At 38.3% G+C, this 17794-nt stretch overlaps 1 protein-coding gene, 1 long non-coding RNA gene and 2 other non-coding genes across 4 annotated transcripts; 3 read left to right on the top strand and 1 right to left on the bottom strand.

The window, feature by feature from the left end:
• The first annotated feature begins 369 nt into the window (after positions 1 to 369).
• Trnas-cga lies at positions 370 to 451 on the top strand. The gene has a single exon. It is a non-coding gene; the product is annotated as a tRNA-Ser (tRNA).
• A 558-nt stretch (positions 452 to 1009) lies between these two features.
• On the bottom strand, positions 1010 to 17249 carry LOC5577419 (protein SMG8). Its single transcript, XM_001656449.2, has 5 exons — positions 17100 to 17249; positions 16896 to 17034; positions 10754 to 11596; positions 2904 to 3005; positions 1010 to 2837 (listed from the first exon to the last, which is right to left on the bottom strand). Exons 1-5 carry the CDS (start codon positions 17147 to 17149, stop codon positions 1221 to 1223), a joined length of 2751 nt encoding a protein of 916 aa, XP_001656499.1. The 5' UTR covers positions 17150 to 17249; the 3' UTR covers positions 1010 to 1220.
• Trnam-cau lies at positions 1080 to 1151 on the top strand. The gene has a single exon. It is a non-coding gene; the product is annotated as a tRNA-Met (tRNA).
• On the top strand, positions 16767 to 17024 carry LOC110676539. The gene is made up of 2 exons (XR_002500491.1): positions 16767 to 16803; positions 16870 to 17024. It is a non-coding gene; the product is annotated as an uncharacterized LOC110676539 (long non-coding RNA).
• Positions 17250 to 17794: the final 545 nt, after the last annotated feature.

The following is a 17794-nucleotide window of genomic DNA, read 5'->3' as shown; positions in this document are numbered from 1 at the left end:
ATTCGAAAAAAAAAATACCAAGTTGTTTTGTCACATTGGTAATTGTAACCGCATAACAGTTACATTGAGATTATACATGAGCCTTGTAATGTAGCAACAATGAAATTTCTATCAGAAATATTTTTTGACTATTCACCCAGCATGCGATATGAGTTGTACAAAATTTCAGCCTCAAAAAACCTGTTTTGAGATCTTGGCAATTTTTAGAAATTTTAGTTTCCTCCCATACTGCCATAGAATGCACACTTGGTATTCCATTTACTCAATGCCTACTTTTGTCGAATGTTACAAATATCCAGTTATGGGCAGCATTCTCATTCTAAATGAATTACGCATTGGTCAGGAACAACGTGATGTCGCATTGCATAAGCAGTCGTGGCCGAGTGGTTAAGGCGTCTGACTCGAAATCAGATTCCCTCTGGGAGCGTAGGTTCGAATCCTACCGGCTGCGAAGTTTTTTTTTTGTCGATGCACAACTACTTCAACTTCGGCAAATCTTGTAGGAATTATTAGATGTTCAACAAACTAATGCTTTGAAAATCATGATTTTTAAATTTGTTGTATGGGTGCGGTTGGACACTCTCATAATTCACTATGTAATGGGGGTTTGTATCGGTTGCCTGATAATTGGCTGCAAGATGCCCATTTTTACGAAAATAAATGTGTTGAAAATATCAAGGGCCTAAATTTTAGAAAAACTCGCATAGGAAAACGAATAGGAAGTAAAGAATAGGTTTCCTCTGCCAATGATGTACGAAAAACGATGTTTTGCATAATTACTGATTTTTGCGCTACGATCAACAAAAATTGCGGTTTTAAAATAACATATTTTACGTTTTATGTACTGTTTGATTGCATATTGCTGTGAAATATTTTTGATTTAAGAAAAAAACGACATGTAATTAATAAATCTTTACATTGAGCGATGATTCTTAAAATTAGGTAAGTGGAATTCAAAGCAATTGTTAAAATATAAGCACGTTTTCTATTATTAAATACATACGTTTAATTTCACATTGGATCAGAAATTTATTAAATCCCACATAAGCTCTTAATGATTAATTCTCTGATCCCATGCAAGCAGAGTGGCGCAGTGGAAGCGTGCTGGGCCCATAACCCAGAGGTCCGTAGATCGAAACTACGCTCTGCTAAAAACTTTTGTTTAACAATTTATTTGCTCGAACAACTCAGAAACCACAGGAATACATATTTCTCTACATCTAAAGCAGCTCTTCACTGATCTCACTTTCCTTGATACCGTACATTCCGGCCAGCAGTATGCCGTGCATGGCAGCATTGCTAGCATTCACCTCACTCGGTGGCATTAATGGGCCCTCGTCACCTTCATACACGAACGGTAACCGCAGGATCCAGTAGGCGCTCTGCGTCAGCTTGATCGGTTCCGGTTGGCCCGTGGTAAACGTGAAGTTGCTCTGCATGTTGTTCTGGAAGATTTTCGCCTTCGGTTCCAGGATCACATTGACTGGTGCCTTGGGGGTTACGATGTGGACACGCATCAATTGAGCGACATTTGAATTGCGGCACAGGCATGGGAAATAAATGGGCATATCGTTGAACACGACTTTGCTGCCACTGTCTCGCACGATACCAGATCCACCGCGAAGAACTGTGTCCGGTCCACTCATGATGAACCGATGGCCACGAAGACACTCGTATTCTATGCCTATGAAAATTTTCAGGGTAAAGTTGTTGCTGGAATCGCTCGACTTGGACTGGGAGACGTTCTTCTTCCGGTTCCTGATTTTCTCATATGAGGCAGCCCAGGATTGAGCGTGTTCGAGTCTTACGCTGACATCCCACGGCAGTAGAAAGTTTGATCCAGAAAGGAATCCGCTTTGAATATGCTCCGGAAGCCCACTGTTGTGAGTGTATATTGAGCTAGGTCCAAGACAAACTAACGACCACGAAGGGAATTGCGGAAGCAATCCTATTGGGCTGGTAGCGTGTAACATCCCAGGGAGATATTCCGTCGTGGAAGGTTGCCTGAGAATAGCTTTCTCTTTGTCTGTTTGATCCGCGTGTTCTCCAACTTTGATGACAATTTCGTTCAAGTTTTCCTGTTCCAGGGCCTCGTCTGCGTCGCCTTGACTTGCGTAGTTTTTGGCATGAGTCTCATTTTCCTCCTTATCATCAATACTAAACGTGAGATTCGAAGCACTGTCTTGGCTTTTCTGACTGCCAGACAGATGTGGAGAATGATCGTTGGTCATCGGAGGGTGAGTGCCGGTATCAGGAGTTCTGTTCGAATTTTCAAGGGACATCAGGTTCGATAGATTCTTGTTAATGAATTCCGCTGCACGGAAGTCGCTACTGGACGGCTCGAACACCGGAAATTTGATCCTTTCCAGCAGAGTACAGTTGCTGCAACTTTTGGCGATTAATTGATAAAACTCATAATTAGCTTGCCTGATTGTGTACGGATCTTCGCGATGACCCTGGGTGCGTCCACAGTTGCAAGCGGACACGAAAACGACCCCACTAGAATGATCCATCGGGTCATTGGCTTTATGCTTCCCGAGCGCACAAGGATTCCCCCGCAGGCTGGGATACTCGCATTGTTGCTTCCCGTTCAACCAGATCGAGTCGCAATAGTCCTTCAGTTTGAGTTCGTGCTTCTCAACCTCAGGTCCCCGGGCGTATCGCAGGAAAAGTTCCCGAGCCTGTTGGTACTTCTTCTCGTGGAACGTTCCGCTGTAGTGATGGGGTAGCATTTCCTTGTAGTTTACCATGGCGAGCTCCATTCCGTGCTCACAAACGTCCGCGAAGAACCGTTCGTCAATGTCGATGACCTTGTGGAAGTTCTCCAGGTATGCTTTCTGTAAATGTTAGGCATGGACTAAGTATTGCTTGGGTTATAAATATCGGTTTTGAGTATAACTCACGTAGTCCACATCGACTGGCTCGTAGTTCTGGTTGTCAGGGTTTTCGATAAAGATTTTGTGCAGAAACTTGAATCCTTCGAACCATGATTTGAAGCCCGGGACCTGTAGAAATTAGATTAGATTATTTTGACGGTTATAAATTACGTTGATGTCTTCGATAAAGTGTCTAAAAAAGGAACTTTGGAACTTTAGCTCCTGAAGCATATGGTCGCTTCAGGAGCTAAAAATAATACCAAGTAGGAACCAGGGAATTTTCCAAGAGAAATTTTATAGAGTCCCTCTGACACTTCTAACAATGTCTTTAAGGATTCGTCGTAAAATTACGACAAGTTCATGAATTTTCTAGAAATTTCATTATAAATCAATTCAATTATTTGCCCAATATTTTCTTCAGATATCACTACAAGATTTGTTTCACCCGTAACGCGGGTAGATCACCTTTTCGAGGTTCGTTACGAGGTAAGATCTACCATTTTGTACTCTTGTTGTAGCTGTTTTTGTTAATGCTTAGGTATAAGTTACAGTCGGAAGAATATAAAAGAGTACTAAGACCCACCCATTTCCCACCCATCTTCTTCTAAAGAATCGCTTTGCAAATGGTACAGAAGGAGAAAAAAACGAGGTTTAGGAATTCATTTTATGATTCCCCAATTGGGGGGGGGGATGCTTCATTTTTGTGTATGGCCTATAAATACCTTGGCCATGCCCTTGCAACTGGAAAAAATGCTTGATATTTTTGATATTTTGATTTGATATTTTTGATTTTGATTTGATTTTGATAGTTTGATATGATATTTAAGGACCTCAAATATAATTAGCTAATTTCATCCAAAATTTCATTGATATCATAAACGTATTTCAAGCAGCTAAAATTATTAACATTGATCTTTAGATTCAAACTGGATATGACTTACTTTAAGCAAGGTAGGGAGCTGGTTCCTATTATTGGCACATTATTAATCAAAAGTTTTAGAAGTTGTTTTAGAAAAGCTACAATGTGCGTCGTATTGAATTGTTTCGTATTGCAATTTTTTTCTGTAATTTATCAGGAACTTTTTAAATTACTGTTTATCAAATTTCTTTACGAACGATGTTCTTGTGTGTATATTTTTCAGAAATAACCTAAATTTAATCATTATAAGGATTGTTTTACGACTTCTGATGTTATTGTAGTCATACATAAATATTGAAATTTTGTGACTTAGTATGGTATACCGTACAAAGTTCAGGGTCACTAGAACTTACTTTAAACATGAAAATTCTGTAAAATCTCTTATCAAACTTATGTGTTTGCAAATTTTGAAGAGATGTAGAAGTTTGAAGAACATTATTTAACTGCTATAGACCAGAGAATTTGTTTGTATAGAGAAGCGCGAATTCTGAAACCAAAGGTTCCAAATGAACAGTGTTGCCACATTTTTTCCAACACCCATCTGTGTTTTTGGCTGAAAAAATCTTTTTTATCTTAAGTCGAACTCCAAAATTTTTGGTAAAAATCTGTGATGCAAAAATTTCGAATTTTTAATGTTTTTTTTATCAAAAATAACCTTTACAAACGTATTTCGGCTATTCTTGGCATGTAAACAATTTTTAATTTGAACTTGTTCTGATTAAAATGAAGATGCAAAATTGCGATGCATAATTGTTTCTAACAAAATAATATATTTAAGTTTTTGGGAAAACTAATAGCATTTCTGATTTAAATCTTCCAAAACCGTGTCCTTAACGTGTGAAATATCTTAAAATCTTAAAAATCTTTTTTATCTAAAAAATCTGTGATCTGTGATCACAGATATCTGTAGGCAAGAACAGGAAAAAATCTGTGTAATTACAGATAAATCTGTGTATGTGGCATCACTGCAAATGAACCGTCAAACGTGGTTCCAATCGAGCAAAATCAATGAGAATCAAAAAGATGTCATGCAAAAGAGACGATGGATGTGTGTGAGTGAAAAGCGATACGTAAGTGACGTCATTGATAAGCTTGGTTTCTTATGGCGACTGACAGAATGACACGCACACTAAAATATTGTTTGAATGACCTCAAATATTGATAGTCATTACAAATGTTGTTTATGAACAAAGTCAAAATCCTCTCCGCGTTTCTGTAGTATAATCATATTCTCTGCTATAGACTAGAGATAAATTGTTGATTTTTTGTTATAAGCATCTCTTTTGTTGAACCGTTACAATTTTTTAATCTATCGAAATGTATGAAAAATATATCAAGCCCAAGTGTGAAGAACGTTGTTATCGATCACTTGGGGAGTTTTTTTTTTTCTCTGTTCGGATGCGCCACTGCGACCAGTATTTAGATCTATTGTGGCATTACCCGTATCCTTAGTGTATAGTGCATGTCGCATTACTCCATTTCCATTGATAGGTAATGAAGCATCGATGTCTGTACAGTTTTTGTTTTGATTCCTCAGATATTGATGGTGGGGATTGCTCATCAAACCTTCCGGTCCGCCTCATAGTTACGTACTATTTGGTGCTGGGTGTAGTTCTTGTTTTTCCAGCTGTATTGAAAAGCATGAGCCATAGTCTTTGGCATACAATCGAATCTTTCTTTAGCAGAAAAGAACCGAAATGTCTATCGACGACCGGTGATTGCTAGCAGATATAGTGGAGAGCTTGTCTTGAAACGTTCATCGCTTCAAGCTAGTTGAAAAACTGAATACACTGATTGCCTGTCGATCAGAGCCGAACTAGGCGTAGATCGTATACATACATCTGAATCTACATGTCTCCGATGTATTACATCGTTCCAGGTGGGAGTTATCTGATATGTGAATATGGTACCATAACAGAATTTTCCATCTGAACGAAGTGATAAATCATAATATTCCGCAAACTGTATCACACATCTACAGAATGTATTGCGTGAAGTTAAGACACAGCAGAGTATTGGGTACATAGGACCAAGTCCCTGCCGGGTGGCGCGAAACTGATGAGCGATAGACAATAGAATCAACAACACTGCCATAAGGGATAGTAAGCATGTGACTATTGTCGAAACTATGATTAGGAGGCAAATCAACATCCCAAGATCAAATTTTTGTTACAACCAATGTAGGAATTATTAAATTAGGCTGTACAAAATGATAAATATCTGCAAGGTAATAAATGCTCGTAGTCTGTTTTCTTCGAATACACATGTATAAATTGTTGAAATTGCCGAATCATCCGCGGAATTTATTAAACGGATCATGAAATTAGGACTGAAATCATAATGATGATAGATTATCAACTTTCCTTTCGTCGTGCTATTTTTTACCGTTAGAATCACCAAACTGATTGGTTTCCCACTACACACCAATACAACAGCACAAAACTGAAGTATTATAATCGCGCGTTGAAACTTATTCAGTGAATTCTAGTATAAATGACAGAATCATCAACTTCTTAAACTTTCTTTAACTGAAAATAGGATGCTTGTTTATCAAACATGCTCAATCTGCACCTAAAATCTCGGATCCAAATAGTTTTCTAAATAAAAATTGTGTCTAAATAAAACGTGCAGGCCAACAAAACATAATTGAGTAGGAGTTTACAAGTTACTTAGCACATGAAAAGCATTTTGAAAAGGGATTTTGACGGTTCGATTGGCGGCTTTTCGCCTACTCCCATTTCTCCCTTTCAGAATCTCTACTCACAACAATAATTATTTAACACAAACTAATATCAGATGGGCCGCCATTCTGTGGAGTGATGTGGCCCCTTCCTTTCCTTGTTTTATTATCTTTCCAGAACAACCGAAATGAAGAAGGAAACCTCCAAGCCATTGTGGAGAAGTGATGTCACAACAGGAAGATACGCATAACCGGCACGCAAATATCCCCACCTCAAGATCGTTAACACGTGGAAGGTCGTAAATCGGTTTGATTACATGCATAATAATAACTATTTACACCCTGACAGAACTGCCTATCTCAAAAATAGGTAAGAAGGGCGGGACGATGGTGCGAGCCTACCCACTCTGTCATCGGTGGGCGTCGGGTGTGCTAACGGGTATAGCATGGCCTATGGGGCTCTGCCTGCACAAATCATGTTTTCTTTCTCTTTCACTTTTTGTGAATTTGCTAACAACAATGCCATTAAAGTAAATCCAATACAGGAATGCAGTGCAGAGCCTCATAACGCCGTTTTCGGTAAACGTATTTCCCAGCGTGGGGGTTTATAGGGATGTTTGTGTAAACAACGCAGATTGGCCATGGCTAGGGGGTGCGTTGATATTAGCAGATTAGCAGATTCCTCAGATATTGATAGAAATCGGCTATGATGAAAAGGTCCCTCTATTTACACCCTTCATAGAAATTTACATCTCAGCGAAGGTGCGCCCCTTACCAAACATAATCGATTAAATTTCTGAGGAACCAAATCGGTACTACTGATATTTGACCATGCAACGGAACTCTAGTCACATCCCTGTATCGCTTTTAGTTTAGTCCCAGAAAAATACTAGAAAAAAGGGGCTTTATGCTAGCAGCAAAACCGAATCAAGCTAGAAAATTTGTTTAGTAATTAGAATTCACGTGAGTCCTTGAATTACCAGTACTTACAGTCCTTGTTGAGTTAATACTCATGATTGTTATCCTGGCTTCAAGTGTAGTCTCGGGACTGACCAACTCCGAGTCTTTAACCATCTGCTAGGTAAAAAAGATTAATTTTCACAAACTGTTGCCAGTAACAAGGCCTTTGTACCAAATTACCAGAACATATTACCCTAGCCCGACAAACAAGATGAGACTAGAGTTCAAATTGGTAGATCTTACCCCGTAACGCACCACTAAAAAGTGATCTACCCCCGTTACGGGTAACTTGAGGAGTTACATGTCGATGTTTGAAAAAAAAAAAAACTTGAGGAGTTACATGTCGATTTTTGAAAAAAAAAACGAAAAATAGCAAATGATCAACTTTGCATGCCACAGTGTAACAATTTTTAAAACACCGGTTCAAGTTTTTTCCTAAATAAGAGTTTTTATTTAAGACCGGGAAATAACTGGAAGAAACCCGGGAATTTGAAATCAGATATTCACTGGCCACCCTGAGTATTGTTGAACCAACATTTGTCAAAATATTTTCCCGGTTTTAGTTATAAAGCTAGTTATGGTGTTCAACTCAAGAAAAGTGAAAATTTCTGCGGAAAGAAATGGTCAAACAATTTTCTACAGTGAGCCCCATTTGAATTGACACTTCTTTTCAACTGCGTACTGCGATCAAAGAGCTTTTCTTGAGCATTTCTTGCAAGAAATTTCCCACGCATCGAGATAGGCGATTACTTTTCTGTTGAAGTGAATACTTCCCATTGAAAAAAAAAATAAAAAATTGATTGTCTTAATGTGAAACATCTCGGAATACAAATATGGCCTACTCGCGTTTTCAAAGGCGCACAACTGGAGAAATAGTAGGAAAACGTTCCTGATCTTCAAATTGCTTTCTGCTAGAGATGGTCGGATTTTACATTTTTAAAACCCGAACCGTACCCGAGTTATTTTATTTCTTAAAACCCGTACCCGACCCGAACCCGAGACAATAATTTAAAGGAAAACCCGTGCCCGACCTGAACCCGAAAATATTTCACAGTTTAAACCCGAACCCGACCCGAAACCCGAAATTTTATGTTAGAAAAACCCGAATAAAACCCGAGCTCGAAAAGATGGTAAATTCATCGTATCTGATGCATAAGGAAGCTTCCAGTTTTCTACTCTGTTCACAATTCTCACCAAACCCGACCCAAACCCGGCTAAACCCGACTTTTTTCAAGCCCGAACCCGACCCGTATCCGACAATTTTGTAGCTTTTAAACCCGACCCGAACCCAAGCCCGCAAAATTTCAAATTTTCAAACCCGAGACCCGACTATCTCTACTTTCTGCTAGTGCACAAAGCCAAAATAAAAAGTTCACTTCTGTTGAATGGTTCCTTCGCGAGATTAGTGCCTTTGAAGTTTTAGTGCAATCTTAGCAGTTACATTCAAACTGTTTCACCTTAAGGTGAAGATGAATCGAAGCCAAACCTCAAATTGTCAAGAGCACAAATCTGGAGTTACCAAACATCCATTTAAGCTGAAAACTTAATCGATTAATCACTAGTTGGTGGTTACCAATCGATTGAGTTTCCATCATAAACGGGTGTTCGGTTCTCCAGATTTGTGCTCTTGAAAATTTGATGTTTGGCTTCGATTGATCTTTACCTTAAACGAACTTTTTCCCCGTCGGTGTGACAAGAGTTCGAAACTAGTCGACTGAAATACAAAAGAAACAAAGCTTTTGTAACAGGAGAACATTTTATAAGTAACCAAAAACTCAGTCAAAATATAGGATTAATTCTATCATAACTTATTTCGCGTAATTAGGCTGATACAAATATTAAATTTCTTTTATGTCCGAGACCATTTGGAAGGTACTAGAGGGGGGATAAAAATAAATAAGGAACAAAAAAAAAAAATGAAAAAAAAGTTTTTTTTTTCGAATTTTTATTTTTAATGATAGTTGTTTAATTGTTTTTAGTCGTCCTCTGGATCATTATTTTACTTGTTTTTTACTTTGTAAATTGAAAAAAATCTAACTAATGTCAAAAAAAATCATGAATCTTTTTTTTCTCCCCTTCAAAATTTTCGGATTTTCGAAGGGGGGTGACATAAAAGAAAATTAATATTTGTATCAGCCTTATGTATATTTCTCTAAATTAAATAAATATTTATTTCAGCCAGTTTACAAGTTTTTTAAAAAAAAATAATAGGTACATGGCTTGAAATTTTGCCCCAAAATTAAAACTATGCAAAACCCAATACACCTCGAAGTATCATTACAATAGAGCTAGGCGTCAGAAAACAACAAATTGCTATTCTAATTTTTGAAGTGAAAGCGAAAGTTGTCTTACTAGCATTCGAACCACCGTGACATTTATTTTGAATTGTTCAATTGTTTTAACTGAGCTAGAAATCTTAAAAAGAAACTTTTGTGACGTTCAAACTTTTGCCCCAACTTACTCTATTCTTTGAAAAAAAAAAGTCAAACAACACCCTGAATAATATTGCGGAGGAACCCTTGAAAACCCTCCGACAGAATCTCTGACGAAATGTTTAAAGAAATAACTGGAAAAATGATCGTAGCATTTCCAGATGAAAACCCTCATTGAACTTTATTAAAAAAAAAATCCATGAACGAAAACTTGAGAAATTACTCGAGTAATATTTGAAGGACTCTGCTGCAGTAGTTCAACCTGGATGAAACGCTGGAAAATATCTAGATCTGTTAAAAAAATCCTGCGAACACTTCGATGTCAAGAAAATTCTGTAGGATTTTTTTTGTTCTTTATTAAGGTGATTTTTAGCGCATACAGCTAGTTCATCACCAGAAATTCTATAGGAATTGTTAGAAGATCTCATAGAATAATTATAAAACAAATCAGTTGAAAGCATCCTAAAATGGCTTCCGGAGAAAATTTTAAAAGAGGCGCTGTAAAATAGTTTGAAGGATTACTGAAAATCCACGTAGGAAGCCTATGGAGGAAATCCTATGAGAATTCCTTAGGGAATTGTTGCAACAATTCATGTGGAAGATGCTAGAAGTATTAGCGTTAGACGGCTGAACGATTTTCTCGAGGAAGTTTTGGAGGAAGGATCCCTGAAAAAATCTTTGAGCTCTTAGAAAGGAAATATATGAAAGGATTCATGCAGAACCTTTGAAGAATATAGTACGAAGTTTTAACATCAGCATTCTTAACAAGCATTCGTCCATAATTTGTTACAAAAATTAAATTTTGATTACTCGAGGGTTTTTCCATTATTATTCATGGAATTCTTTGAAAATCTGTTCGTTAAATATACCAAAATTTATTACTTACTGCAAAATGACTCCGACCCCTATACTTGGACACACTGTCGTCAAATCCGTGCTCAAACGCTTCGGCCACGTGTTTTTTTATCAGCGTCAAGACACTCCTTTCGCGTTCGGTTTTCGGAGCGCCTGCTCCGACACTCCAAGCGGACATTCCATAGCCAGCACACGGCCGCAACTTGTTCATGAACTCTTCTTCATCCTTATCGCCCTGCTGTCCGGCAGCTGGTTTATCCAGGTATTCCATAAGCATGTCTATCGAATCCAGTAACGGGTCCGACTTGGCCTTCGAATCGCTACTGAAGAACACAAACTTCTTGCTCCTTGGAATGGAAAACAGCGACATTGCACTGTTGTTCGTGATGATGAATTCAGTCCTCAGCATCTTGTAGATATCTTCTTCTACTGCGCATTCTAAGGCTTCCAGCTTTTCAACGTCTTCCGGCTTTATATCGCATGTGCCCTCGAAAAGAAATATAAATCTCGGACTACACAGTCTGGCTTCTTTGCCCATATAGTTGCCCACATTTGATGCTTTCAGCAGTTTCGGCAAGAATTTCAGCACGTATTTCTCGCGGATGATCTTCAGCGACTTGAAAATGGACAAGTAACTTGTGTCGAACACTGACGTTGGTTCTACCAGCACGATCATGTGGCAAACCTGAATGGCAAACAGTAGCATCCTCGCAAACCTGCTACGGACGTAGCTATTGAAGTTGACAAAATTGTCCTGCACTCCGGTATCGATCGCTTTCGCCAGCTGTTCGGCCATGACCTGTTGGTCGAATGTGGTCTCGAAGTGCAGGTACAGCACGTTGCCATCGTTTTCGAAGTAGAATTTTATGCGACCCTGAAAATATTGTAAAATGTCGTTCATTTGTCAGAACCGATAGATGGTTTAGTTTAGAGCGTTAATGATTGACAGGTACTATTTTAGGTAATACATAATTTGATGAATGATTATATCCAAGTTCACCATAATAACGATTAATGATTAAATTTTTTGAAGTCATGATTCTGATTGATGATAACGCTAATATAATGATTAACCCAATTTTTAAATGATTTATGATTATAATCAATGATTAAATTTAGCGTGAATACTGATTATTATTAACACTTACGTGCCTAATGTCAATTTTGTTATAAATTTTCAACTTTGTTTCTCCCCTGTCCTTCGGTTCAGGAAGGGATATGGGCGCGTTCTGCATGTAAAACATAATTAATTTATGAACAAAGTTTATGCCAACACTCACAGTGATGAACCATTCATAGTTTGTTGAAAAATCATATTTACGTCCCATCGTTGTAACGATTAAATGTGCAGTATATTTTACACATTTCAAATAAAATCATAAAAAGAGCTGGTGGACATCAATCAAATCAAACCTAAGTTCGCAACAAAAATGGAAGAAGTGTGACGAAGAGCGGATATATGGAAACATAAAGCACTGGCGAAGCAATTGGAAAGCATGAATTCGAAGCAGTTTTAAGGATTGCTCAATTTATATTGAATAAGAGTGCCAATTCGATCTGTGGAATGGAGTTTGCGATTTGCTTCTTCAAATGGATAGGGTAAAGATTGGTGATTAAATGACTTCATGTGCGATCTTAATATATTCGACTTTTGATTAATAATCATCATCATGAATTATTTTATAATAAATCATTAATTTATAAGTAAATGACGTCCATAATTTTTTTTTTTTTTGGAATTCTAGACCCCCCCTCTGTCACGCTTTTCCAATACCTTGCCTTATACACGTACTGTCATACTTTCATAGACCCCCCCCTCTCCCAAATGAATGACGTCATTTTTGAATGACCCCCAACAGGAACAAACTCTAGTGGAATGAAATGGTATACTACTAAATTCGATTTTTTTTTTCATTTACTTACACTACCCGTCATAAATACGGACTCACTCAAAAAAGTATTGCAACACACAGCTGAATAATGAATCACCCTGAAAAGTTTAGCATCACCTCAAAACAGGTTAATTCACATTGCTATATCTCGAGATCCTTACGACTTACAAAGAAGCGATCTTCAGCAAAGTTGTTCAGGGGATCAAGGACATCCGGAAAGCGAACAGTTTAGTTCGCGATTTTGCCGCTAGGTGGCGCTAGTGAGCATTAAAAATTGAGCATTTTGAACTAGTTCTAGCTTGTGATCCATAAGAGATAGAAAGTTCGGGTCTTCGGCAAAGTTGCTCAGGGGTTCAAGGACATCCGGAAAAGGAACAGTTTATTTCGCGATTTTGCCACTAGGTGGCGCTAGTGAGCATTTAAAATTGAGCATTTTGAACTAATTCTAGCTTGTGATCCATAAGAGATAGAAAGTTCGGGTCTTCGGCAAAGTTGCTCAGGGGTTCAAGGACATCCGGAAAGGGATCAGTTTAGTTCGCGATTTTGCCGCTAGGTGGCGCTAGTGAGCATGTAAAATTGAGCATTTTGAACTAGTTCTAGCTTGTGATCCATAAGAGATAGAAAGTTCGGGTCTTCGGCAAAGTTGCACAGGGGTTCAAGGACATCCGGAAAGCGAACAGTTTAGTTCGCGATTTTGCCGCTAGGTGCCGCTAGTGAGCATGCAAAATTGAGTATTTCAAACTAGTTCTAGCTTGTGATCCGTAAGAGATAGAAAGTTCGGGTCTTCGGCAAAGTTGCTCAGGGGTTCAAGGACATCCGGAAAGCGAACAGTTTAGTTCGCGATTTTGCCGTTATGTGGCGCTAGTGAGAATTTCAAACTAGTTCTAGCTTGTGATCCATAAGAGATATAAAGTTCGGGTCTCCGGCAAAGTTGCTCAGGGGTTCAAGGACATCCGGAAAGCGAACAGTTTAGTTCGCGATTTTGCCGCTATGTGGCGCTAGTGAGCATTTCAAACTAGTTGTGATCCATAAGAGATAGAAAGTTCGGGTCTTCGGCAAAGTTGCTCAGGGGTTCAAAGACATCCGGAAAGCGAACAGTTTAGTTCGCGATTTTGCCGCTAGGTGCCGCTAGTGAGCATGCAAAATTGAGTATTTCAAACTAGTTCTAGCTTGTGATCCGTAAGAGATAGAAAGTTCGGGTCTTCGGCAAAGTTGCTCAGGGGTTCAAGGACATCCGGAAAGCGAACAGTTTAGTTCGCGATTTTGCCGTTATATGGCGCTAGTGAGCATTTCAAACTAGTTCTAGCTTGTGATCCATAAGAGATAGAATGTTCGGGTCTCCGGCAAAGTTGCTCAGGGGTTCAAGGACATCCGGAAAGCGAACAGTTTAGTTCGCGATTTTGCCGCTATGTGGCGCTAGTGAGCATTTCAAACTAGTTGTGATCCATAAGAGATAGAAAGTTCGGGTCTTCGGCAAAGTTGCTCAGGGGTTCAAGGACATCCGGAAAGCGAACAGTTTAGTTCGCGATTTTGCCGCTAGGTGGTGCAAGTGAGCATGTAAAATTGAGCATTTCAAACTAGGCACTTTCAGACCTGCAGCACTTGAATATAATGCGAATCAAACCTGAATCACTTGAATATGGTGCGAATCCGACATGAATCACTTGGATATGAAGCGAATCAAACATAAATCACTGGAAATAAATCCTAAATCTCTTGAATATGAAATCAATCAGACCTGAATCACTTGTACATAAAGTGAATCAAACTTGAAACATTTGAAAAAGAAGTGAATCACTTGAAATCATTTGAACATCAATGAATCAAACCTAAATCAGTCGAATATGAGTGAATCAGATAAGAATCACTAGGATATGGAACAAACTGAATCACTTGAAAATGAATTGAATCAATTCTGAATAACTTAATAATAAAGTGAATCTGACGTGAAACACTTGCGGGTATGGAGAGAACTAAACTTGAATCTATTGAATATAAAATGAATCAATCCTGAGTCACTTGAACATGGAGTGAATTTGACATGATTTTTGTTTACTCCATATTCAAGTCAAACCTGAATTTCTTGAATATACAGTCGACTCTCCACAACTTGATATTCTATAACTCGATATACTCTATAACTCGATCGATTTTTTGGTCCCCTCAAATTCCCATATATCGTGCTCTCCATAAGTCGATATTTCTATTACTCGATATCTCAATTAGTCGATGTCACGTGAAAATTTCCCTCCATAACTCGATATCCATTTTAAAATCCTTCTTATACTGGGAAACTTGGATTTATTCTGGAAGTGAATAAATACTTGCAAGTTGTAATAAATGTTTAAAACATTAAAATAAAAAAAAATTACGTAAGGAAAAACATGGAACATTTGTTTGTAAAATAATATCAACAAAATATTATTGCTTTCTCACAGAAGTAATCATATATGTATTGGAAATACTGAAATTTGTTTCTTCGATTTTGGTATTTTTTGCGTTGGTGTATTCTATAACTCGATAATTCTTTAAGTCGATGGTCCCTTGAATATCGAGTTATGGAGAGTCGACTGTAGAGTGAATCAAACCCCAAAGACATGAATATAAAGAGAATAAGACATCAATCACTTGGAAATGAAGTCAATCAAACTTGAACCATGAAGAGATTCTGACTTAAATAATTTGAATGTGATGAATATGAGTCCTGAGTGAGTCACTCGCACATGGAGTAAGTCATACCAGAATCACTAGAATATGAATCAGATATGATACACTTGAATATACATTTGATCAGACCTGAATCACTTTAATTTAATATGATTCCATCCCTAATCACTTCAACTTCCAAATGTCAAAGAATATCTGAACAGCATTCTGGAAATTCTATCTTATCAAATTCATAATGTTAAGGTACAGTCATCCCTCCAGAGTAAACTGTTTCCTGGATGCCCTTGACTTTCCGAACAACTTTGCTGAAGATTCAAACTTCCTATCTCATCTGGCTCGAAAAATAGAATTTGTTTCATATATTTAATTAAATATGCGTACTAGTGCAACCTAGTGGCAACATTAGGAACCAAAAAATCTGATATTTGGATGTCCTTTACTTTATTTCTGTTCTTTACTTGCCGAAGACTCAAACTTTCTATCTCTTGTGGATCGCAAGCTAGAACTATATCAAAATGCTCAGTTTTACATGCTCACTAGCGCCACCTAGCGGCAAAATCTCAAACCAAACTATCTGTCTTCCGGATGTCCTTGACTTTCTGAACAACTTTGCCGAAGACCCGAACTTTCTATCTCATGTGGATCACAAGCTAGAACTAGTTTGAAATGCTCAATTTTACATGCCCACTAGCGCCACATAGCGGCAAAATCTACAACCTAATTGTTTGTCTTCCGGATGTACTTGGCCTTCTTAACAACTTCGCCGAAGTCTCGAACTTTCTATCTCTTATGGATCACAGTCTAGAAATGGTTCAAAATGCTCAATTTTACATGCTCACTAGCACCACCTAGCGGCAAAATCGCGAACTAAACTGTTCCCTTTCCGGATGTCCTTGAACCCCTGAGCAACTTTGCCGAAGACCCGAACTTTCTATCTCTTATGGATCACAAGCTAGAACTAGTTTGAAATGCTCAATTTTACATGCTCACTAGCGCCACTTAACGGCAAAATCGCGAACTAAACTGATCGCTTTCCGTATGCCCTTGACTTTCTGAGCAACTTTGCCGAAGACCCGAACTTTCTATCTCTTATGGATCACAAGCTAGAACTAGTTCAAAATGCTCAGTTTTACATGCTCACTAGCGCCACATAGCGGCAAAATCTCGAACCAAACTATCTGTCTTCCGGATGTCCTTGAACCCCTGAGCAACTTTGCCGAAGACCCGAACTTTCTATCTCTTATGGATCACAAGCTAGAACTAGTTCAAAATGCTCATTTTTACATGCTCACTAGCGCCACCTAGCGGCAAAATCGCGAACTAAACTGTTCGCTTTCCGGATGTCCTTGATCCCCTGAACAACTTTGCTGAAGATCGCTTCTTTGTAAGTCGTAAGGATCTCGAGATATAGCAATGTGAATTAACCTGTTTTGAGGTGATGCTAAACTTTTCGGGGGTGATTCATTATTCAGCTGAGTGTTGCAATACTTATTTCAGTGAGTCCGTATTTATGACGGGTAGTGTAGGTATTCCACTAAACAGCTCGAAGATTTATTACCATTAATGTATAATTAATCATTAACGCTAGGTATGGTTATGGTTTCGTTGACCTACCTCACAACACTTCGAATCGGTCAGAGCTGGATGAGTGGTCAGTAGATTGAATCCGATCAGTTTGTTGCAGGTCGGATTGGAGGACTTCCCAATCACACCCACAATGATCATCTGCTTATCGGGTTTGAAGAGCACATCTCTGAAATCGTAAGCCTTTGATTAGCGGACACTATAATCTGAAAGCTAGAGGCACTAGACAATTACCGTATGGTCTTGGGAATATCCGGAAACACGAAACTTTCCACGGGATTCATGTTTTAATAAAGGTAAAAAAAAGTGTAATCACGATAATCACACGTTGATATTTTGATTTGGAGTCCGTATGCCAATCGCTGATTTTGTTTTGATGGCTTCTTCATACACTGATAAAAATCCACACGCTCGATCTGTGTGTTTAAAATTATGGATCGATTCATGAACGTCCATATCGATTTGCTATGATTTTCTTGCAAACTTCGTGTGTGTTACACATTAAATTCCTTTGTTTTGCTTCATGGATTGATTCATCAACCGACAACAGGGATTCCATATTTTTTCCACATAAGTTCCCGAAGCTTTCTTTTCAGATTCGTATGTGTCAACCTATGGACGCATAGATCATCACTCCAACACGGATTCAGTGTGTTTTGCTTATGGTTATCTTGTGTCATAATCATCATGTTCAAGTTGGTCGATTCATTGATTTGCGCAATGAGATTGTTATGATGAAATCCATGAGCTATGCTATCGATTTCCATGTTCAAAGCTTCCAAATTGTTTGTGATCAACCCATGGGATGCATAGTGAACTGAATTGCGGTTGGACCTCGTGTCGAACGACAGTCATCATCATGCTTCCAAAGAGAAGAAGCAAATTTTGAAGCTGAAAGTGTTAGATGAAAATTTGTGAATTCGATTTTT

Source organism: Aedes aegypti, chromosome 2, assembly GCF_002204515.2.
Source record: "Aedes aegypti strain LVP_AGWG chromosome 2, AaegL5.0 Primary Assembly, whole genome shotgun sequence".
In the NCBI taxonomy this organism is placed as follows: Eukaryota; Metazoa; Arthropoda; class Insecta; order Diptera; family Culicidae; genus Aedes; species Aedes aegypti.
Note: the sequence above shows the minus strand (reverse complement) of the source record. Positions and strands in the feature narration are given on the sequence as shown.

Bases quoted from the DNA above. Each gene is read 5' to 3' on its own strand.
- LOC5577419 (XM_001656449.2), bottom strand. From the start codon at position 17,149: ATGAATCCCGTGGAAAGTTTCGTGTTTCCGGATATTCCCAAGACCATA. The intron at 11,597-16,895 runs GTAGGTCAACGA...CAATATTTTCAG, and splicing joins CCGATTCGAAGTGTTGTGAG to GGTCGCATAAAATTCTACTT. The intron at 2,838-2,903 runs GTGAGTTATACT...TAACATTTACAG, and splicing joins AGCCAGTCGATGTGGACTAC to AAAGCATACCTGGAGAACTT.